The sequence below is a fragment of the Petaurus breviceps genome, unplaced genomic scaffold, assembly GCF_028583685.1.
Source record: "Petaurus breviceps papuanus isolate PSGF00001 unplaced genomic scaffold, PetGlider_PUasm1.0 37, whole genome shotgun sequence".
NCBI lineage: Eukaryota > Metazoa > Chordata > Mammalia > Diprotodontia > Petauridae > Petaurus > Petaurus breviceps.
The window spans coordinates 48649732-48672915 of record NW_027186296.1 but is presented as its reverse complement, the minus strand read 5'-3'; the positions used below and the strand labels follow the sequence as shown (position 1 = coordinate 48672915).

General features: G+C 40.0%; 1 protein-coding gene across 7 annotated transcripts in view; it reads left to right on the top strand.

Moving 5' to 3' along the window:
* TJP1 (tight junction protein 1) overlaps nt 1-23184 on the top strand; it is a 206317-nt gene that overhangs the window by 67848 nt on the left and 115285 nt on the right. For 6 of the 7 annotated variants that reach the window (XM_069098441.1, XM_069098440.1, XM_069098438.1 and 3 more), the window contains exon 1: nt 13619-14272. The exons of the other annotated variant lie outside the window; for it this stretch is intronic. In XM_069098441.1, the coding sequence (XP_068954542.1) occupies nt 14246-14272 (27 nt within the window). In that variant the 5' untranslated portion in view covers nt 13619-14245. Of the gene's footprint in view, nt 1-13618; nt 14273-23184 lie in introns of those variants that run through there. 7 annotated transcript variants of the gene reach the window in all.

The following is a 23184-nucleotide window of genomic DNA, read 5'->3' as shown; positions in this document are numbered from 1 at the left end:
ATTTAAACCTTACAATAAACCTGCAAAGTAATTATTATCCAAGTTTTATCCCCATTTTACAGATCAGTAAACAATTTCTCATAGCTATAAAATGTCTTGCTCATTATTACACAGCTAGTAAGCTACAGTCAGAAGCAGGATTCAAACCTGTGTCTTTTTTGGCTCCAATTTTTTTTTTGGCTCCAAATTGCTTCAAATGACTCCAAGCTGCCTCCCTATGATCTTCTGTGGTCTGCTTGGAATATTGACTTTTTAAAGTTTAAATTTAATGTTGTTTATATTAATAAGCATTTATTTTCTCTCCTTCTTATAGTCCCTTTTCTCCAATTAAAAAAATAAAAAAGAAAACCCTTATAGCAAATACACATAGGCAAACATAATAAATTCCTACATTGGCCATGTCCAAAAATATTTCTCATTTTGCATCTTGAGGATATCAACTCTTTGGTAGGAGGTGGGTAGCAGGCTTCATTACTGGTTGGTCACTGGTTGGTCAACGTGGTTTGATCATGTTGATCAAAATTCTTGAGTTTTTCAAAGTTATTTGTCTTTACATTGTTTTTATGGTATAAAGTGTTTTTCTGGTTCTGGTCACTTTACTGTTTTCAGTTCATTCAAGTCTTCTCAGATTTCTCTGAAACCATTCTTTTGTCATTTCTTACAGCACAATAGTATTCTGTTTCATTCATATACCATAGTTTGTTCAGCCACTCTCCAGCTGATAGTCACTCTTAGTGTCTGGATTATTTTTATAAGCTAACATATCTTCCTACCCTTCCCTACATTCTCTTGTTTGCAATCATTTCTTTAGCTGTTGCTGAAGCCTAATCTTCCTCAAAAATGATTTAATGGGGACGGCTAGGTGGTGCAGTGAATAGAGTACCAGCCCTGGTGTCAGGAGGATCTGAGTTCAAATCCAGCACCTCGGACACTTAACACAAAACTAGCCATAAGTCACATAACCCCAATTGCCCCACCTTCCTCCCTCCAAAAAGCAAAAAAAAAAAAAAAAAAGATTCAATGGTTTCCTTTTCTCCTCAAGGAGTTCATTCTCCTTAGTCTTGTATTCAAAACCATTCAGACTGTGACCATCCTGCCTTTCCAGCCTTCCTAACTGTGAGGGTCCCTGACTATCCCTCTGACTGCCAGAGGCTTTCAACCTCTGACACACATAACATTTATGAGGGATAGGAGAGAGCTCAGAAGGGTTATTGTCAAATTTGAAGTTGCTACTGTCCTAGTGTAACTATCACCATCTCCTAAGCCTTAGAATGTCCTCTGTGCCCAGGATGCTATCTAAAACATGAGTTCTGTTGGCTTTTATCAACAAGCAGTAGTGTAAGCCACTCATAACCCAAGGGTGGGATAGAAATGGTTTAGCCAATTAGTCGACAGGCATGTATTAAGTGTTTACTATGTGTTAGGCACTGTGCTATTCTCAGGGCTATTACATGTATTAGCTACATGTAATACCTCTGTTGCACAACTCTGCTGCCTTGGCTTCCTTAACATGATGATACAGGGTCCCAAAAGTCTTAGAGCAGTTTTTAGCTTTGATAAGTGACCAAAAGAGGCAAGTAATGGCTCAACGGATAAAGTGCTGGGTCTAGAATCAGGAAGACCTGAGTTCAAATCCATCTCAGATACTCACTAGCTGTGTGACCTTGGGTAAGTCACTTAGCTTCTGTTTGCCTTAAGCCCCTGGAGAAGGAAATGGCAAAGGTATGACTAAACTACTGAACAAGATGAGTTTTCCCTTCACCACCAGTAGAGAGGCAGAGGTAGTGTTGGTACAGCGGGAAGAGTATTGGGTCTGGGGTCAGAGAACCTGGATTCAGCCTCTGACAGTATCTGGCATGATCTTGAACAAGTCACTTAATCTCTCTGAGACTCAATTTCTCCACCTGCAGAATGAGGTTAGACTAGGTGGCTTCTGAGACTCCTAGCTCTAGGCCTGTGATCTCTCGTTTCTCTTTGTCTGCAGTCCTAGTGCCTTGCACACAGAGAGAACATATTTGTCCTTAGGCCACAGCTATCCAGCGTATCACTGACTGGTCTGTTATTCAGAGGTTTTTCAGCTTGGTTGGGGCCCTTGCTAGTATAATTTTAAGGAACCCATGCTCAGTCCCATATCAGAATGAAGCATTAGAACAGGAGCTCTAGGGTTCATGGGTCCTCAGGCTCTTGGATGGATTTCAGGTGGTCTGTGAAGTTGTATAGGGAAAATTTTTACATCTTTATTTTCATTAACTTTTAACTAAAATTGAACATTTCTATCAAAGATGAATTTTAAAACATTCTGAGAAGAGGTCCATGGGTTTCATCAGTCTGCCGAAGTAGTTCACAACACAAAAATGTTTAAGAACCCCTGCATTAGGGGCAGCTAGGTGGCACAGTGAATAGAGCACCAGCCTTGGAGTCAGGAGGACTTGAGTTCAAATCCAACCTTAGACACTTGATACTTACTAGCTGTATGACATTGGACAAGCCACTTAACCCCAATTTCTCTGCCTTCCTCCCTTCAAAAAAAAACCAACCAAAAAACAGAGCCCTGCATTAGAGTAAGACTTTAGTAGAGACACTCTTCAAGGCTCTCTTCCCACCTCTTCCCTGACCACTCTATTCTCTACAGAGAAATGTTCTTGGAGAGTAAAATATTATTGGTTAAATATCACAGCACTTTATGTGGCCCAAACTTACATAGTCAGATCTCTGGGTCTTTATTTTACTTCTAAAATTAAAAAAGCGCATTCATTAACTACTCTTCATTTCAAAAATTGTCTTTGATTTCTGCAATACAGCCATATAAACTTTTCTGGACCTCTTTTCTCTCATCTTTAAAACAATGGTTGTATTAGATGATGTCTAGGCCCTTTTCAGCTCTAAATCCTATGATCTTTGAAGTCACTTCCATCAATGACATTCTAAATACCAGACTTATCAAGGCTGGGACAGTGCAATTGAGACATTGAGTTGAAGCAACAGGTTAATTCTGAGTTAAAGTTAACTAGAGCACACACATTTCTGTGGTTAAATAAAGGGGGCTTCTAGGATGTTGGCTGTTGGCATACCCCAATGGTCAGGCCCCCTAATTTCTGTGCTATAGAAATATTCCCCTTTTGAAATGAGGAAGGTGGGAATGGCAAGGCCTATCTTTTGCTTACATCTGCTCATTTTATTCCAATTAACTTTTAGAGAATTTAGCCTTTAAATCAGTGATAAAATCAAAAGTATCTTTACATATGCACAAGACTTTAGGTATTCTGTGGCACAGTGGGAAGGAACACTGGCAAGGAGTCAGAATTGACTTTGAATCCTTGCTCTGCTACTTAATCAGTCTATGACTTTTCTGAACTTCAATTTCTTCATCCATTAAATGGAGAAGGTATTTTTATCATCTGCTTTCCAGGATTGTTGTGAGAAAGATACTGTCAGCCACAAAACACTATATAAATGCGAACAATTTCTATTCTAAGGAAATGTCACTAAGAAATTGGTATAGTCAGGGGTGGCCAGGTAGCACAGCAAGTAAGAGCACCGGCTCCAGTGTCAGGATGACCTGGGGATCAAATCCGGGCTCAGATACTTAGCACCACACCCAGAAATAACTGGCTGTGTAACCTTGAGCAAGTTACTTAACCCTGATTGCTTTAAAAAAAAAAAGAATAAAAGAAATTGGTATAGTCATTGAGAGTTTTTTTAATGGAATATTTTGTTTTACAGAATATTCATTAGAATTATGGTTGCCTTTTCTTTTATTCACATTACTTCTTGTTAACAGTAAGTATCATCTTCAAAACACTTTGATTTGGTTGTAAAGATGAACACACAGAACATCTTTTACAAAACAACTTATGAACAAGTTTAAAATGGATCTGGCATAAACTGAATATGTAAGCTGAGGGCATATAGGGCAAAGAAGTAACTAGAATTTCCTGGTAGAGATGGGTCAGGACACTTCCCCTCCCCCCTTTTAAAAAAGACATCATTGGACAGCAGAAGAAACAGAAAGGGAATAAAAGAGGATTGGAATGGGGATTGACATGAGAAGACTTCATGGGTGGGACAGCAGGCAGATGATCTTGGCTGTGGTTGTAAAGCAGTAACAAGAAATGAATGTAATGATGTGATGGGCAGAGGGAATCGAGGGCAAGCAGGCCTGGAATAGAATAACCTCTGCCAAGGTCTTACTTCTGTGGCTCATTGTAGTAAGGAAATGAGCCTAGAAAGACTATGCTAGGGGAGCCTAAGCTTTGTCAGGTCCTAGCAAGCTGAAATAACTTTCAGAATCACACCAATGAGTGATACACTATATATCTTGTTGTCCCAGGATATGCTGAGGTTCCTCAATAAGTCTGGCCATCAAAATGATGATTTTTGTCTTGTCCACAGTAATCCATGAAGACTTGCTACCATGGTATGTGAAGGGGCTTCAGTATGTCAATAGAAGGAGCATCAACATCAAAGAAATTTAAAAGTTTTTTTTTTTTTAAACACTGGAGTATTGAAGAATGAACATCAGGGTCAGAATGGTTCCATTGCCACCTTTTTACATTTTTACAATCTGGTTAGTCTATGCTCTCATCACCTCCTAGCTAACTTACTTCAGCAGTCTCCTAAACTGAAACTTCTCACTCCAATCTATTCTAAAAGTAGTTGGTAAAATAATCTTTTTCAAACACCATTTTTATCACAATTTCCCTCTTACAGGTCCCCGTTGCTTATTATATCAAATTGCAGTTCTTGTGCCTAGCATTCAAACATCCATCAATTGCCTTCCTGCTCTATTTCCTCCTTCCCAAATACTTTTCCAATCTCATCATCTTTTATCAATAGGGACACTCACCCAATTGACCGATCTATCCCACCTCAACTCTCCCTTTAATTCATGCCTGTTTCTTTCTTTAAAATCTGCCCCAAAATATCCCCATACAGCCTTTCCTGACTAAATCCACCTCACTGATTATTTCTCTATTCTGTTATTTAAGGAAAGTAGTCACATGCAGAACTGCTTCCACTTAATCCAAGTTAAATCCTCCTTCCATCCACCTATGCAGGACTTCTGCTATTTTCCCCATGGTGAAAAGTAAATTGTTTAATTGTACAGATTATTCCTATGCTGTTATAGGAGTAAAAATAGATTGACAACTTTAGAATTCTAAAACTTACAGCAAAGGAAACAGGTGGATCTCCCCTCCCATCTACCACCTCCTCATTTTTTTTTTTGTTCTTGTCATGGTGGTATTTTGATAGAATTATTTTAGTTGTAATATACAATAGTTTATATATTCTTCTGTATGAGATTAGGGTATCTTTTACATTTGACTTTTACATTTTACCTTATGATACTTCCTTTTTTATTTAGCTTTAAAATGTACAAATTCGTATCTGAACAGTAGCAGAATCATCAAGGATAAAACAAATAATACTGTTTAAAAGCTCACTTAAACATATGTATAGATATACACACATACATACAAATATATGCTTATATACACATGCAAGTAGTCACGGCTGTTCTAACAAACAGTTCTTTCTGAGATTTATGAAGATTTTGCACATAAGGTCTTCCATTCTTAAACTGCAGACTGCAAAAAACCCACAGGAAGTTGTATTTGTAAGTCTTGTGGTTTACCAATTTCCTATTCAGTTTGTATTAGATGATAAGAAATAAGTTAAATTTTTTTCAATCCCAGTATATATTTGGTCAAGCCTCATTTTCATTTATTCTCAGACTCTTTGCCATTATTTATTCCTGATTTTCTCTAGAGGGTAAATGACCATATATATAAGAATTGAAGCTTCCACATATTTTATGCTATTTACATAAACTCATTGTTTCTGACCATGGTAGTTCTCTGCAGTCGTCATGAGTTCTGTGTTTTTCATTTCTTAGGAACATATCACAGAATAAAAAACCCTCATAATGGCAATTTAAAAATCACATCAACAACATGATCAAAATATGAAAACATTTATATTTGTTGTTAATATTATTAAAGAGAGGAAACATGATCAAATGTCAGTCAATCAATAGACATTTATTAAGCACCTACTATGGCACTGTGCTAGCAATACCAAGAAAGATAAAAAGACAATCAATTCCTGCTCTCAAGGAGCTCAATAATCCCCCCATAGGAGACAACATGCCTGATCCCGTATGAAGAGACATATACATAAGGAACATATGTGTCTAGAGTAGCTTATTCTCACAACAGTACAGCGATACTGATGTCTGCTGGGAATATTCCCTGATGGTCTTACATGGTATACAGTCCCTGAGTGATGTATAATCACCATTGGATGTAATTTACATAGGTTTTGCTACTTGCTGGTTTCATGTAGAACCTGATCAACATTGCAGTGGTTGTTTAATGATAGATGGGGCATCACAAAGATCAAGGTTGTAGAACTCCCCTCTGCTTTTAGCTAAATTCCTTTTTCATCTTAGGAAGAAAGGGATCAGTCATAGTCCTACTCTTATTAGTTTAAAATCCTGTGGTTTTCCATAGCTCTTTTTAGATAACTAAAGCCTTTAATGCGTTGAATCTTCAACAAAACAAACCTTAGCTTTTTATTTCTGAATGATGTGCCCATTTCTTTCATTATCTTGACAAGAAGACCACAGTCCACAAAGAGAATACTTTCTCCAGGTACTAAACTCTCTGGAACATGTACCACTGACTAGTTTAGCTAAGTAGAACCCTCAGGTTCAATTCTAGTTCTTGAACCCTATTTCTTGATTGTGTTACCTTGGGTTCCAGGCAGAAACTGACATCTTACTTAGGGCTAGAAAAATCTATGTGACTCCAGATTTGATTTCCAGGAATTTAGCTTCACCCAGTTACTATCCAAGTAGAGGCTACTACTTGGTCAATGTTTTGGGGGCTAGGACATCCCCCAATTTCTCTGTTCCAAAATGCTTTCAAATGCAAATGAGTGGGAGGTGGGGAAGAAAAGGTGTTGGAAGAAAACTAAGCCCAGGGCAAGGTCATCTTCCCTCTTTCTAGCCACTTTCCTGCCTTTATTATGTATATGTGGGCAGCAAGGCCCTTTTGCAGTCCTTGAGTGTACCCTTACACATTTATTTCCCCTAGTTCAACTTTATTCAAAGACTAATCCTATGATTTAAAACCTGATTTTCATGTAAAGTATTTAATCAGAGACATTTAAATGGGGATACTAATATCACTTTTCTTTTTAAACTTGAGATACCTTATATTGAAAGGTCTAAGTGGGAAAATTTGAAGTAATGGAAAGCTTTATCTTTGTAAGAGTGGACTCTCAAATTTTTTTCACAGTACTAACTGGATTTTTCCTTTATCTTGATCACATTCTACCTTGTATCCTATTTATTTGTTTATATACTGTATCATAATATTCTTCAATCCTTCCCCTCTCCCCTTCCTTATTCTCTCCTCCTATCCACCCCCCCGCCCCCATTACATTGTAGTACATTTGCTAGGGGCCAAGATGAGAGCCTTTTAAGCTTAAACTGTGGTGAGGAAGATAAACTTCCAAAACAACGTATATTTTAAAAGTCCTATTAGAATTGTTGTCATCTTCCTGAGTTCAAATCTAGCCTCCCACACTTACTAGATGTGTGACCCTGGGTAAGTCACTTAAGCCTGTTTACCTCATCTGCCTCAGTTTTCTCTCTGTAAAATGAGCTAGAGAAGGAAATGGCAAACCACTCCAGTATCTTTGCTAAGAAATTCCCAAATGGGGTCATGAAGAGTTGGATGCAACTGAAATGATTGAACAACAATATTAGAACTGTGGATTTCAATAGAGTATGAACAAAAGCTGTAGCAAGTAGTGGAAGAATAAAACGACTAGTTTCTTGCCCTACTGGGCAGTGATGAGTTACAAAATGTGAATATAAAAAGTAGGACAAGGCTCCGTTCTAAGCTTACAATCTAATTATGTGGCAACAACATGTATGCCAATAACCATAATACAAACTGGAATATAAAGAATGCATAAGGGAAGCTATAAACATTGCTACATAAGGATTCAGAAGGGAGAGATGACTTCTCTGGTAGTGTAAAGGAAGGCTTTAGGGAAAAGGTGGCCTTCGGTCTGAATCTTGAAGGATAGGTAGGGTTTCTACAGATGGAGATGGGGGCCATTGGTCACTGGAGGTTTTTCAAGCAATCAATTAATAAACATTTATTAAGCACTTATGTGCTAGGAAGAATGATGATTTGTTAGGGATGGTGTTCAAAGGATTCTTCTCAGGACCACATGGACCTAAGTGATCTCTGAGGCCCCTTTCCATTCTGAGATTGTTTAGCTAAATTCTGTGGTATCATACATACATGCCCAGAAAAAGTAGTTCAGGTTAACTAAGATGTAGAGTATACAATGAGATAACTGGAAACTTATGTAGGTACTAGATTTTGGAGTTCTAGGCCAAAGGATTTTGAACTTTATTTGAATTTGATAAGTAGGATATGGGTAGTGGAGGTTTGGTAGGTAGAAGATAATAGTGCTAGTATATCAGATGTGATCTTTGCCCAAAAGATATCTTACGTTTTCACTCAAAGTTAGGATGTGTGTTTTGGAAGTGCCTAAGATGAGTAACACAAAGGTAAAAAGTCTTCAGAAGAGAGTGTCTGATTTAAGAAACACAGAATTAAAATAGATCTGGCAACTGACTCTGGTGGCAAGGTCACAAAAAATTGATGAAAGCATAATAATGACAAATTAGAGGAAGTGGGATCTAGGCTTTGGAAAAAATGAATAGACCAGGCAGAAGTAGTTTCTCTTTACATCTTTCCCTGGACTGTTCTGTTCGAGTTAAGAGTTGGAATAGAAGATAGCCTTTCATTCACCACTTCGCCATTGGTGATACACTAAGTTGTGGTAGAAAGAATTCTGAACTGGGTATAAGTCTCTGATAATTAGCTTTGCCTAATACTGCACTGAATCTTCTGCACAAAACGAACATTCATTTTGGGCAGCTATCTTGGTGAGTAGAGGTAATTTGTATCCCTATTCCCAGGGCTCAGATAATCTCCTTAGTACTAATGTTCACTTAAGAAATAAACACAGGACTTGGGTAGATACTTTTAGTAACATATTAAGCCTCTAAGGTCTGTGCGAAGATGAGGAATATGTGGGAAAGATTGGGAAGAACAGGGTTTCATCTCACTTGCTATTTCACTTTAATTATATTGAGTTTTGTTAGTGGCCCTGATTGGGAAAATTGTATTAGGTTAGGGAATGGGAGGCAGAAAATTTAATTTCAAATATATGTGGAACAGGGGGCTTAGAGTTTATATTGGACATTTCTTTGCAACTAATAACTGATTCTGTTCAACAAAAACATGTTGAAAACCTGTAGGTTCAAGGAGTGGTTTTCAATCTTTTGATGTTAATATATGGACCTATGAATGTTACTATTCATAGTCTAGTTCTAACTATGTTGGTATAGGGCCTGTAGGTGAATGAACCAATGAATGAAAAAAGGTTAAGTGATTTTCTCAGGGTCACAGAGCTAATACCGAAGGTCTTCCTGATTACAGGTCTTCTAGCTAGGGGTCTGTGAAATACCCGTGTTTCCCCAATAATAAGACCTATCCCGAAAATAAGCCCTCCCCTTACTGTGTAAGATTCCTCTAAAATAAGCCCTCCCCCGAAAATAAGCCCTATTGAGATTGCTACTGTAGTGAAGGTGATCCCCTGCGCTACATGCTACATTACAGTACCCTCTGTATGCACCGTCCCCCCCCCCCCAAACGCACGCCATGCTCCGAGCTGCATCCAATCAGAGCTGCAGCAGTGAGCGCGTCATCCTGTTCTTCCCCAGTGATCTGCTTGCTGGTGCCATTGAGAGCAGTGCCACGGAGGAGAGCTGAGGCAGGACAACATAAGCCCTCCCCTGAAAATAAGCCCTCTGGTGTTTTTCTTTCCAAAAAAAATAAGACAGTGTCTTATTATCGGGAAACACAGTACTAGTTTGAGGCCCTTAGGCAGTTTATATATGGGAGGGGTGGTCAGAGAAGGGAGTGTCTGAGAATTACTGGGATGGTGGGTTGATCCATCAATTCACAGCCCATTCTAGAAATAATGTTAGTGTGATACTATTTGACTTGATTACTGAATCTAGAGCCAGAGGTGAATGGATAGTAAGAAATCTGAATGGATGTCTGGAGGGATAGGAAGTATAGTTGGATCTGGAAGTTTGGGGACAACTAGATATAGTAGGCAAGTTGAGTTTGTGTTGCTCACTCACTAGTCAATATGGCTAGGCCCCAGGGTTGGAATTCCAAGATAAGTGGATTAATTTCCCTTGGGCCTGGGGACATTTTTTTTTTCTTGATGTCTAGTCCAGATATACTGATCCAGGTGGGGAGAAACACTAGAAGAGAGGATGACAAGATGGATAAGAGTGGATGGCTGGAAGGGGTGTGAAGCACAGTCCATGATAGTATACAATATTTTACCATATTTTCTGTGGAAGTTGTTCTCCAAATTTCCTTGCAGATGCTTTGTAACTCTAAGGTACTATAGCTAGCTGCCATGCTTCTTCCCATTTCTAGGCATGAAAACCACTGTACTTTGGGTCATTAGGACCTAAAGAATGTCCAGCATTTTAGAGAGTTCACTCCCTACTTTCAGTTAATTTCCAAGTCATACAGATTACATCTCCTTGTCTTCTGAAACCATTACTTTTTCTATGGCCATTGCCCCCATCCCTTAGTTCAAGCCCTCACTACTGCTAGTGGAATGTAAATTCCTTGAGGGGAAGGAATGTTTGTTATTCATTTCTTTACATCCCTAGCACTTGGTACAGTGCCCAGTACTTAGTAATTGCTGAATGAATGCTTATTGAATTGAATTTTTTCCCCCCCAAGACTATCACAGAAGTGACTTCTTAACAGGTCTCTAGTCTCTTTTCCCTCTACTATATTCTACTCATTGTTGAGAGATTAATATCCCTAAAGCACAATTTAGGTCCTTGCTCAAAAAATTTCAGTAACTCCCTATGGTCTATAGGCTAAAACTCAAACTTCTTAGACTGGCATTCAAGGCTCCCCAGTATCTTTCCAGCCTTGCCTTCCACTATTCCTTCAATAAACCAGCTAAAAGATAATTGTTTCCAGAACTTGCTCCTCCCCACCCTTTCTAGTTACTTTGTTCTTATTGTTCTCTTTGCTTGAAATGCTTCACTCCCAGACATCTCTGAAATCTAGTTTAAATATACTACCTCTTCCACGAAGCACCCCTCAACTCCTCCAATGAAGAGGGTCACCATAAAATGAGGTATGGGGTTAGGGGTGCTCAAGACCCCAAAATACCACACCGGGTCCTGCCGAATGAATTCGACTCAAGTCTTCTCTCAGCCAAAGAAAAGCAAAGTTTATTAAAAGTTCACCATAATGGGTAGACTCTTAAGGAGCCTTGGTATCTGTGACACTTGTATTGGGCAAGGGGGCCAGAATCATCTGAGACAGACAAGATGAGGTCTTACTACACAGAAAGGTTGTGGGAGGAATCTAGGGGTGGTCTAGAGAAGAAGTTTGGAGAGGGTCTTCAGGGGGAGTCAATGAGGTCAGACTCCAGTAATGAGTTTGGGGAGGGTCTTCAGAAGGAGTTAATGAGGTCAGACTCCAGTAAATGAGTGATTAAGGGTGGGAAGTTGCTGGACAAAGGAGGACTGGGCCCAGCCACATTGAAAGGCTTATGGCTTCAGGCAAATGCCTCATCAAATGGGAAGATTCAATCAAAGTTCTAGGGGGTTCCCAGAGCCAGTACCTCATCACCAATTGGATATTGTCTCACCTCTTATTCCAAACCTCATAGCACACATATTGTCTTGTATTCTTATTAGTATATTTGCCTTATCCAAGTCCCTACTCCCCCAGATTGTAAACTTTTTCATTGTAGGGAACTCATCTTCATGGACCACCTCAAATCATAGTTTAGTAAATCAATCAGTCAGTAAACATTTATTAAGTGCCTACTGTGCCAGACACTGTGCTAACACTGGGAATACAAAAAAAAGGGCAAAAGACCTGCCCTCCAGGAGCTCACAGTCTAATAAGTAAAGAAATATGTACAAATAAGTTATATATAGGATAAATAAATAAGAGAAGGAACATACTAGAAGTTTCCTGTAGAAGATGGAATTTTAGTTGGGACTTAAAGGAAGCCAGTAAGCAGAAGTGGAAGGAGGGAGAGTATTCCAGGCATGGGGGACTGCCAGAGGAAATGCAGAGCTAAGAGATGAGAGTGTCTTTTTCCTGGAACAGCAAAGAGGCTGAGGTCCTTGGATTGAAGTCTATTTGTTGGGGGAAATAGGGAAGTAAGTTGCAAATGGTTTTGTAGGATTTTGCATTTGATTCCGGAGTCAATAGGGAGCCACTGGAATTTATTGACTTGATCAGACCCACCTTTTAAGAAAGTCATTTTGGTAGCAATGGAGGATGAATTGCAGTGTGGAGAGACTGGAGGCAGGCTGATTTACAAGCAGGTTATAGCAATAGCCCAGGAGTGAGATGATAATGGCCTGCAGCAGAGTAGAGTGGTGGCAGTGTCAGAGGAGAGGAGGTGGCCTAATGGAGATGTGTTGCAAAGATGAAACTGACAGGCCTTGGCAACAGATTTAATACTGGATACTATTCATGAATTGTGTATTATTTTCCTGTAGCCTTGCCATTACAATGATTGTAAACAAGACTTATTTTACCGTGCCTCTTATAAACTCCCATCCATCTTGTTTCCTACTCCTTCCCCTCAATAAATGGTTTTCCTTTAGTGTCACCAGCATGAATTACACTGTCACTAGTATAAGTTATACAAACCTTCCTCTCCTATTGGGAAAAGCTGTGGGATCCTTCAATGGAATTCTACTCTTTATTGGTCGTGGAACTATGAGATCACAGTTTGGGAGCTGGAGGAGACATCAGAGGTCATTTAGTCTAACCCCCTCGTTTTTTTTTCAGTTGAGGAAACAAAGAGTTTGAATTGAATTGAATTGACTAAGACTTTGTAGTTTGCCCCCTTATGGCAAAACTAACTGCTAGGGATAGAGTTGCAAAGAGGTTTCAGATTGATATATGGGCTTCCTAAAAATTAATATCTGTTCTAAAGTGGAACGAGCTGTCTTTTCCAAGAGGGTCAAGGTAAAGTCTGATGGAACTACCTGGTTGAGTGTATAGTAAAGTACAGCATTCATTCACGTGGCGCAGCAATCTCTGCAAGGAAAAGGAATTTTTCACTTTTAAACATGCAAATCCACGAACACTTTTGGTTAGTAGGGAAATAATATTGGGATCCATTATCTGCCTAGAGCGTGAAGACTCGAAGCTGGCTCCCTCTTTTGGTAGTGAATGGGGGTGGGGTGGGATATGAAGGTGTGGGGGTGATCTTGTGGTCCCTGCCTCCAGAGCCTTCTTGGACTATGGACTATTTATTTTTTGTTTAAACAAGAACAATACCCTAGCTTCCAGCCGGGCGGTAATTTCAACTTCTGAGTACCCCGGACGAGTCCCCACTCTGCTTCCTTCTGTGCAGCCACATTCCCTGGAGGGTTCCAGGCGTGCCTAGAACCCCGGGCTCCCCACGACTCTCCTTCCTCGCTCTCCCCGCCCCCAGAAACGCCTCCGTGGCTCGGGCCCGAGGGCTGGGCATGCTCAGTAAGCAAGGGCAGATGTGAGCGCCGCTGGCCGGCCTGGGGTTCCTCGGCTCCGGCTTTTAGTGGCGCCCCAGCCCTTATCTCCTCCCACCGGGGAGACTGAGCGGGACTCGGAGGGCCCCTTCCAGAGCCAGAGAAGGAGGTAACTCCTGGGGGCGGGCGGCCTGGGTCCGAATCCTTTCCTCGGAGGAGCCGCGGTCTCGGCTGGACGGGGCGTGAGCGACGAGGCCGGCCTGGCCCCGGCTGGCATGGCGCCGGTTGCCGGGAGAGACGAGTGGTAGCTGGGGCAGACGAAGGATCCTGGGGTCGGCCCCAGCCCCAGCCACCCCTAAGAGCCCTCCTCGGCTTTCGGCTCCCCCACCCGGGAGGCCCCGGGCCGAGCCGCCGCAGCCGAACGACTCCGGGACTTTTGTCCAAGTTGAATCCCCTCCCCCTGGGCCGGGCCTGCGCCGCCGGCCCCCGCCCCCGGGCCCGCTCGCTCGCTCGCTCCCGGGAGATGTTTATTTGGGCAGCGGCGTGAGAGGAGCGAGAGGCGGCGGCGGAGCTGGAGCTTCTGCCTTAGCGTGAGGAACCTCGCTCGGAGCGGGAGAGACGCACAAAATGTCTGCCAGAGCCGCGGCCGCCAAGGTAAGAGGCTCTGGGGCTGGCGCGGGAGCGGGAGAGAGCGAGGCCGGGGTCAGGGCAGGGCAGGGCCCGGAGCTCGGCCAGCGGGGGGCGGGGGAGGCTCCCACGGCTCGCTCCCTTTTTTTCCCCTTCGCCCACTGGCCGGCCGCGTCTGGGAGAATCTCCGTCGGGGGCAGAGCCCCGGGCTGGACGAGGACCCGGCGGCGGCGGCCAGGATGTGGAAGTGCTGGCACATCTTCACCGAGGGGACCTCCCACCTGTTGACTCTGGCGGGCTCGCGCCGGGATGGCCCCCCGACCCCCTCGCCCGGGCTCCTTCGGGGGCGCCGACCCCGCTATCCTCCCCCGGCTTGGGGCCAGGTGAGTGGGACGCCGAGCCGCGGCCCCGCCCCGGGAGTGGCCCGACTTTTAGCCCCAAGCCAGGGGGAGGGGCCCGGGCCGGGGGGCGACCGCGGGAGCCCCGCGGGACGGAGCCCTGAGACGACCCATCCGGGGATCGATCTTTCGGCCCAGGCTGAGGCGGCGGAGGAGAAGAGATACCGGCCGGGGGAGTTGGCGAAGGTGACAGGAGGAAAGGCTCGTTCGGGTGGGGCCTCTGTGGGCGACGCTGAGGCAGGTGCATACTCCCTCCTCCCTCCCGAGCCGGCCCGCGGGCTGGGGACGCACCCCTGCTGGCTGCTCTGGACTCTCGGGGGTGCTCTGAGAGGTGCGGGGCGCCCCGCGGCTTGGGGGGAGCCCGGCCAGGGTCGAGGGGAGGGGGCGGGGGCAGCCGGGCGGTCCCCACCGCGCTGGAAGGATCGTCCGCTTCCCGGTGAAACCGGCTAGTTTCGATCTGATGTCATTGATTGTGGTATGTGCTCGCTCCTCGGCTGCGATAAGGCTCCGGACTCAGCCGGCTCCCAGCTGAGGACGGCTCTGACTTCTCCCGGGCCGCGCCGGGACTTGCATTTGTCAACAAGCTGTGCGGCTCCGTCTCGGAAGTTTGTCCGACTCCTTACCGCCTACGGTTTTCATTTTACAACTTAACTTGAGCTGAATGCCTGACTTGAAAATACGAGCACACGTGAAGGATGTAATATGTGCTATACATGTGCTATGAAAGTATGTAATCATTAAAGACCACCTGCAAACCAGTGCTTCCCCTGTAGCTCTTTCCATATGCTGACTTTAGACAATTTTTCCGAGTTACATAAAAGTAACTTTGACAAAAATTTTGAAAATCTAAAATAAGTATAGTTAATTCAGTTTATTTCTATGTGCAGCACTAAAAGCTTCCCCTTTCTCGATGGATTCAAAGCCCTGAGGTTACCAGTTAGTTTTTCTTTATTGAAAGAAAACACATGTTCATACAAACCATGGAAAGAAGGCTACTTGAAGGCTGACTGGCCTTATTTTGGAACTGCTGTTTTGAAAAGTTTCATTCGGTAGTTAATATTTTTGGTTACTTGTAAAGGGTGGATAGACTGACTTTTAAAGAATCAAATGAACGACCTGTGAAGAATTTAATTGCCCCCCCCTCCCCCAGCAGTGAACTAGCATCTCAGAGAACGATTTTTCACTGAAACATAACCTGCAAAATTTTCACTCAAGGTGCTTAATTTACTTTTCCTATCAGAAGGCGTTTCCCATTTTCAGAAGAGGAAAAAAAAATATTGTCCTTTACACAGAATACTACTTCTGCAGTGTAGGTAGTGTGAGCAGCAGGAAGGGAAATATACTTGAATTTTTGTTGTAGGCACATTTTTCAGTAGTCTTAGACTAGAAAATGTTGTTTTCTTTAGAAGAAAAGAATGAGAAATACTTTTTCTCACGGTTTTTTTTTTAATGGATATGATGTATTGAAAAGTAGGGTTAATTATGCTTTCATTGCCTATATTCATAATGGGTATTATTAGAATTTGGTCTGGAGTAACTTGAAAGGCCCCCTTTTGTTTTTGCAAATACTGTAGAAAATATGTATCTGATTTTGACCTTAGTTTCCCCAACCTTAAAAATACTTATATTTATAATATCTTTTAAAGTTTCTTTGTTTATTTAAAAACCAAATGTACCTGTTAAGAGATGTAGAAATACTTTAATATAAGAAAGCTTTTGTTGAGGTTTTCTTAGCACTCACCTCACAGGGTTTTTATGGACATAAAATGAGAACCTATATACAGTACTTTTTTTTTTTTTTTAAGCAATCGGAGTTAAGTAACTTGCTCAAGGTTACATGGCCAGTTATTTCTGGGTGTGGTGCTGAGTGTCTGAGCCCGGGATTCGATCTCCAGGTCGTCCCAACACTGGAGCCGGTGCTCTTATTCGCTGAGCCACCTGGCGGCCCCTATACAGTACTTTCAAACTTAATGTAGTCCTTTAAATGTTAGGTATTATTTTTATTATTATTGAAAAGCTTTTGTTTTAAGTTTTCTAATAAAGTATATTGAGCCTCAGTCACTGGAAATTTGATATGCCATACTTGCAAATTCTAGATCTAGGACTTATTAAGATCCTTGATTCTTCTCTCTAATTTATAAAAAATGTTTTAGTCTCTGGACTTTTTAAAAGAAGAGGAAAGTGTATTATTTCCGATTTGTTCGTTTTTATCTAGCACTGCAAACTTAATTTTGATCAGGGCTGTACAGAATAGGAAAAATAATAAAGTGATGCTCTTCATTACCAAAGAACTATTTGAGAACTGAAGATAAGGCATACACTTGGGAAAACCCTTTTAGTAGTTTGTTTATAACTCTGAATCACCAGAGACTGCAGAGGGAATCTTTTTGAAACTGGCATCCAGGTTTTTGAGCTCTTTTGCTCTAGAGGGAGAAGTGAAATTTAATTTAAAATTTGAGCATTACATGTGCTTATAAAATTTTAGTGTATTTTTAAGCACAATTTCCCGTATGTGTTGTCAGAGACTTTTTTTTTTCCTGTTAGGAATGACACCGTAGTGCAAATCATTGAGAAAAGTTAATTATGTGATATTTGATATATATTTATATATAGTTAGCTTATCAAATGACGTACAACTATATTTTAGCAACAGTACAACCCAGTTTCAGAATTATGATGTGCAGGCTACTAATTCATAAGATAATGTTAAAGAGATGACATGACTTTTGTTCTTTTAGGTCTGGGTATCCTCGTGAGTAAATATAAGGATGTGGTTAAGATTTTCAATCAGTCAAATAATAGAGGGTATACTATAAACCCTGTACTGTGCTTAAAATACAAATTTTAAAAATTCAACATGTTTCTGAAAAAAATTTCCATCCAAGACCTTCAACTTTTCTTGTGTTCTACTATGAAATCTAGAGTGCTAAACTGAATTTATCAATTATAAATTGTTATAATACTACTTAATGGTAATTGCTTTCCTTCTTGATCTCTGAATTTTCCAAGTTCTGTAGTGGCACGGCTCATTAACATGGAAAGAAAAGGTCTTTGTTTTTAAACGTTAGGCATAATGCAGATTCTTTATAGGTTGTTTTTTAAAGTTTAAGAAAGCCTTGTTTTTTTTTTTTGCTACATACTACTCAGCAGTGAATTATAACACAGTAATTTTCTAAACAAATAAAAAAAATAATCACACTGCTGTGTAATGAGATTGAAACTGATCTCTTGCTCTGAGGTCTGTAATGCAGGGTACATTACTATTTCCTGTTTGTTTGGCAGGAAAAAGATTATAGTAGGTTCACTCTTTTTCCCCCCCTTTGGCTGGAAACAATGCAACAATCCTAACTCTTAGTTGCTCTTTAATTTTCTGTTTAGAGAAGTGCTAATGCAAACCTCTTAGGCAGTGTGGCATAGTGGAAAGAGTGCCAGACTTTGATTAGGAGACTAGCCGCTTTGATTCACTGTGTGACCATTCAGGGGTCACTTCATCTTTTGGGGTCTGTTTCCTTATCTGTAAAATTAATTGATGGTATCTACCTTTGTGGATCTGAAGAATCTGTGAATTTAGTATCTTCTCTTACAACAAAATAAGCTTTAGTCTGACAACATGTATAGAACATAACATTGGATATACTGTTAATGTCTTCTAAAGACCTTTAAGGAGACTCTGAATTGACATAGTACTGTATAACAGCAAATGGTAATTATGTTGGTAGCTAGAGAAGATCATTGGGAAGTTTTAGAAACTTTGATTATATATTGAAGATTCATATTTAAAAGATATGTCTTTTATGTCTAAAAGATACATCAGAGTACTTAGTAAAGTACCTGTAATTTAAAAAAATTCTGTGACAAATTGGGATTGAAAACTGCTTCATGAAAAGACAATTCATGCTGAAAAATCACCTTTAATTTTGTATCCTTTAGTCTTCTTATAAAAGATCTTAGAATGGTTTCTTTCAAGAATTTGAAAATAAATTCACCCCAAAATGATTTTAAAATGTTCACATGCAGTATTAAGCCAACTACTGAGGTGAAAACAGGACTTTTGCTGTTCTTGACCCAAAGGTTTTAATTTATTTATAATAGAGAATGGTGGGTTCAAGTTGCTTCTTTCCAGGTTAGCTAGGTGCTTTGTTTCTAACTTGTTCTGCAGTCTATAAATTCTTAATAACAGGAGGGACATGTTTACATAAGCAGAGAATCTTCCCTAAAAGTGAACTAAAGGAGCCCCATGAAAACAACTGTGAAACTTAGGTACACCTTCATAATTTTAAAAGAATAATGATACTTAAACTAGCCTATATAATGCAGTTTTTTGTAATGTAATTTTTTATAATAATAACAAATTACTTTTTGTTACTTTATTTTTTAAAATTCATTTTCTTAATAGTTGAACTGTGAACTTTGAACTGCTTTATAGAAATGCCAACCAAAAGTTCCTCTATTGTAGCTGTCCTTACTGTATATTATAAGACAGGATTAACATAATTTGGTATTGATAGAATATATAGAAGACTATAAACTGATGAATAAAAAATGATAGGGAACATTTATCAGTGTTTGTTGTAGTAGTAAGAGCATATTTTGTGTAACTAATTTGGAATAACCTTTACCTCCCTTTTGGTCCTACTTTCCTCATCTGTAAATTGGAGTCAGACTACATGATTCCTAATGTTTCTTTCTGTGCCTGTGAACAGGAAGAATGGAAAAATAGCAAGTTATATTACTTTCTTTCATTCAGCATTATGGGCACTATGCTAAGGGTTGGGGATGCAAAAAAAAAATTCTCTGACTTCAAGGAGCTTGCATTCTACATAGCATTATAGTGTATCTATATGAATATTAGCTGTATCAAAATTAGCATTTATTTTTATCTTAGTAATTAAAAAAAAGTTTACCTTTTATAACCTGATCCCTTCCTACTTTTTCTATTGTTCTTAATGCTTTCCTCCCTCCTTCTACCCCTCCTCTCATCCAGTGACACAGGCCTCCTTGCTTTGTTTCTCCCAGACACAAGACACTCCATCTCCTGAATCCGGGCATTTTCAGTGGCCATCTTCAGTGACCTGGAATTGTCACCTTCTTTGTCTGCCTTCTTTCTAACTTCCCTGGCTTTCTTCAAGTCTCAGCTAAAGTCCCACCTTCTTGAGAAGCCTTTTGCCAGTCTTCTCTCTTTAATCCTAGTGCTTTCCCACTGAGATCATTTCCAATTCATCCTGTTTATAGCTTGTTGGTACATAGTTGTTTTCATATTGCTCCTGCATTAGAATGTGAGCTTCTTGAGAACAGGGATTATTTTTGCCTTTCTTTATATACCCTGTAGTTTAGCACAGTGCCTTTCACATAGTAGGCATTTAATGTTTGTTGACTTTACTTGATATTGAAAATTTTCTTTTTAAAAGTATCCAATGCTCCTAAAACTTAGCTACTTAATGAATTTGTGATCTTATATGGGTTTTCTCTCAACCAGTGCAGATTGCAACCATGTATACTTTCTCATTCTGTGTTCCTTAAATCCTCCATAGAGATTGTACCTTGTTCCTATTCAGGGTGAAAAGTTTTATCAATCAATCCTTAACTGATTTTTCAAGTGCCTGCTATATGTAGGAACTGTGGTAGGCCATGAAAATACAGGCACTCAAAAAATGAAACAATTGCTTCCTGAGAAACCCGCACTCCAAGTTCTGGTATAGGCATATGCAGAATAAATTAAAAGGGAATAATTATAACTACATACAAAGTAGTTAAGGGATAGAAGACACTAAGAATTTGGTGGTAATCAGGGAAAGCTTCATGTCACTGGTGTTTGAACAGCATTTTGAAGGAAGGAAAGAATTCTGTGAGTCAGAAACCAGAAGGGAATACATCCCAGGTATAGGGAATAGCGAAGATGAAGGGAAGCGAGGGAGACAGAGAGAAACAGACAGAGATAACCCAAGCAAGGAGCCTCTTTAACTAAGACTTTTAAGTGCAAGGAAAGAAAATAATGTATAATGAAACTAGGGGGTGGGGTGGGGCAAGATTGTGGAAGTTTTTAAAATCTGAATAGAGGAGCTAATACTTTCACATAGAGGTGCCTTTGGAATTTGAGTAGGGTTGTGACTGGTCAGTTCTGCACTTAGAGAAAAATCACTTAGGCAACAGTGTGAAGGATGGACTTGAAGTAGGGAGAGAATTAAGGCAGAGAGACCAATTAGATACTGTTGCAGTAATCTAGCTGAGAGGTGATGATCTTCACTAAGGTGGTACCTATGTGAGTAGACAAGAAGGGGTGAAATGTTGTGAAGATAGAAACTGATAACTGATTGGATATGTGAGATGAGGGAGGAGGAGTTGAGGAAAACGCTGAGATTGGGCATTTGGGAGATGGGAAGGATGGATGGGATGATGGTGCCATCAAAAATAGCAAAGTTTGGAAGAAGGCAGGATTTAAAGGAAGATCAGATGGAGGAGAGGGATTGGAAGGCTCTCTGAGAATGAGGGATAAAGCATAAGGAGAGGTATAATGATAGGAAGTAAAGGTCTGATAGGGAAGTTGGGTTTTTGGTCAGGGAAATGGAATACTTGTATGTAGTTGCAAGATTTGATGTGTAGCCATTCCTGTGTGTGGCTGAAGTAGCTTAAAAGATTAGATCATGGAATTTAAGGAAGCTAAGGAACTGGAAGTCTGAGGCAGCATCTGTATCAATATTGAAGACTCCTATTATAAGGATAGGAGTTGGGGAAGAGAAAAAGACAGTGGATTAATCACATACTTAACTTCTTGTTATATAGTAAAGGTAATGTGGATTGGGTTTTAAAAGTTTTATTGATTCCTTTTATTGCCATTTTCAGATGTACCATAACCCTACCCTGCCAAGTGAATATTCCTTTTATGACAAGGAAAAAAAGTTGAGCAGAGCCAACTGACCGGTCCTTCCATTGCCTATCTGATATCCTCTTTCTCAATATTCTATACTCATCCTCCTGTCTAGAACTAAAGGAGGAAGGAATATTTCCTCATCTTTTTTGCTTGGTCTAAGATTGGCTATTATAATTACATCATTAAGCTTCTGTTATTGTTCTTTTCCCTTTTGTTGTTTTATTCATTTTGTGTATTATTTTCCTGGTTCTGTGAATTTCACTATATTCATACAAGTCTTATTTTTCTTATTCTTCAGTTGCTTACAGTGCAATAATATATTACATTGTCCTTTGTTTTTGAGGAATGAACATCTGTTCCTAATTGTTGGTATAATAAAAGTTAAAGATGAGCATATCATCTGTAGAAAATAGTTAACATTAATACAATTTTAATACTTAATTTTAAACTTCAGGAGGATATTGATAATTGTAAATGAGAAAATATTGTCTGTATAAACTGACGTTTTATGTCCACCATCTTGGAAGATGGGAAATGTTAATTGCTATTCTAAGTAGTAGTAAGATTTATAACTTTTTTTTAAGAGTTTGAGTTATCTATTAAAAATTTGTCCTTGGATTACTTTCTGTGTAATCATTATAGTAGTTTTTCTAACATTTCTAGATTCCCTTCCCTCCCCTAGAGATTCAAGAAGGTAATTTTTTGTATCGATTCTATGATATATTGGTCTCCAAAGTTTATCTTTTTTGAGACAGGGATATTTGAGACAAGCACTGTCATCAGTATTTTTTTAAAATATGTCATTTGTTAGCATGCAGTATTAGGAATGACAGAGCCTTCTCAGTATGCCGTGTGGCAGAATGCTATAATCCCTTGCCCTTCTTTTTTCTTTGATTAGCTGAGTTGGCAAAAAATAGTCTGAATCTTTGCTTTAGTCAGGCAAGTAGGACTTGATGCTGAGAATCAAATGGCAAGTTGCCAAATTGGCTGATGGGAAAAAATGCAGGGTTAGTCTGCTTGTGGCTTTAGGTAGATTACTATTGTGTTTTTAGATTTGTGTGTTTTTAATGATAAGAAAAAAAGGATGTTTTATTCAGTTAACTAACATTTGAGTGCCTGCTATGTTAAAGGTATTGATCGAAAAGGTTAATTAAGTTGCTGAAATTCTGTTTCTGCTTGTGAACCAAACTCAGATTTCTTGGAAAGTGTGAGTAGTTTAAAAGCTAGGAAAAAAACATCCCTCACTTAAGGAATAAGTGAGCTCTCGTTGCTAAGGAGTAAATACTTTGAGTTCCTGCAGAAATAGATAATTGTTATCTTTATTATTAAAATAAAATTTAGCCTACTAAAGTTAGTAGAATTTTAAAACAAAGATAAATGGAATTGGGGTTCTTGAAATGATTTAAATTTGAAAGTCCTTTATTTTGGAGGTCGACTAATTTTTTTTCTCACCTTTATGTCACCAGGCTTCAAGGCATATAATACATTTTTTGAACATTTTATAAATATATCCAAGTAATTTGAGAATATTGACTTTTAACAGTAGATTTACTGGAAGAAAAATGAGATCTCAAGCTTAAAATATCAAGCAGAAGGGTAAAATTTATAGCCCTTTGCCCATCCAGAGCTCTACTTAATTTATCTGAACTGGGTTTCCGGCCTGGCCCCCCCCC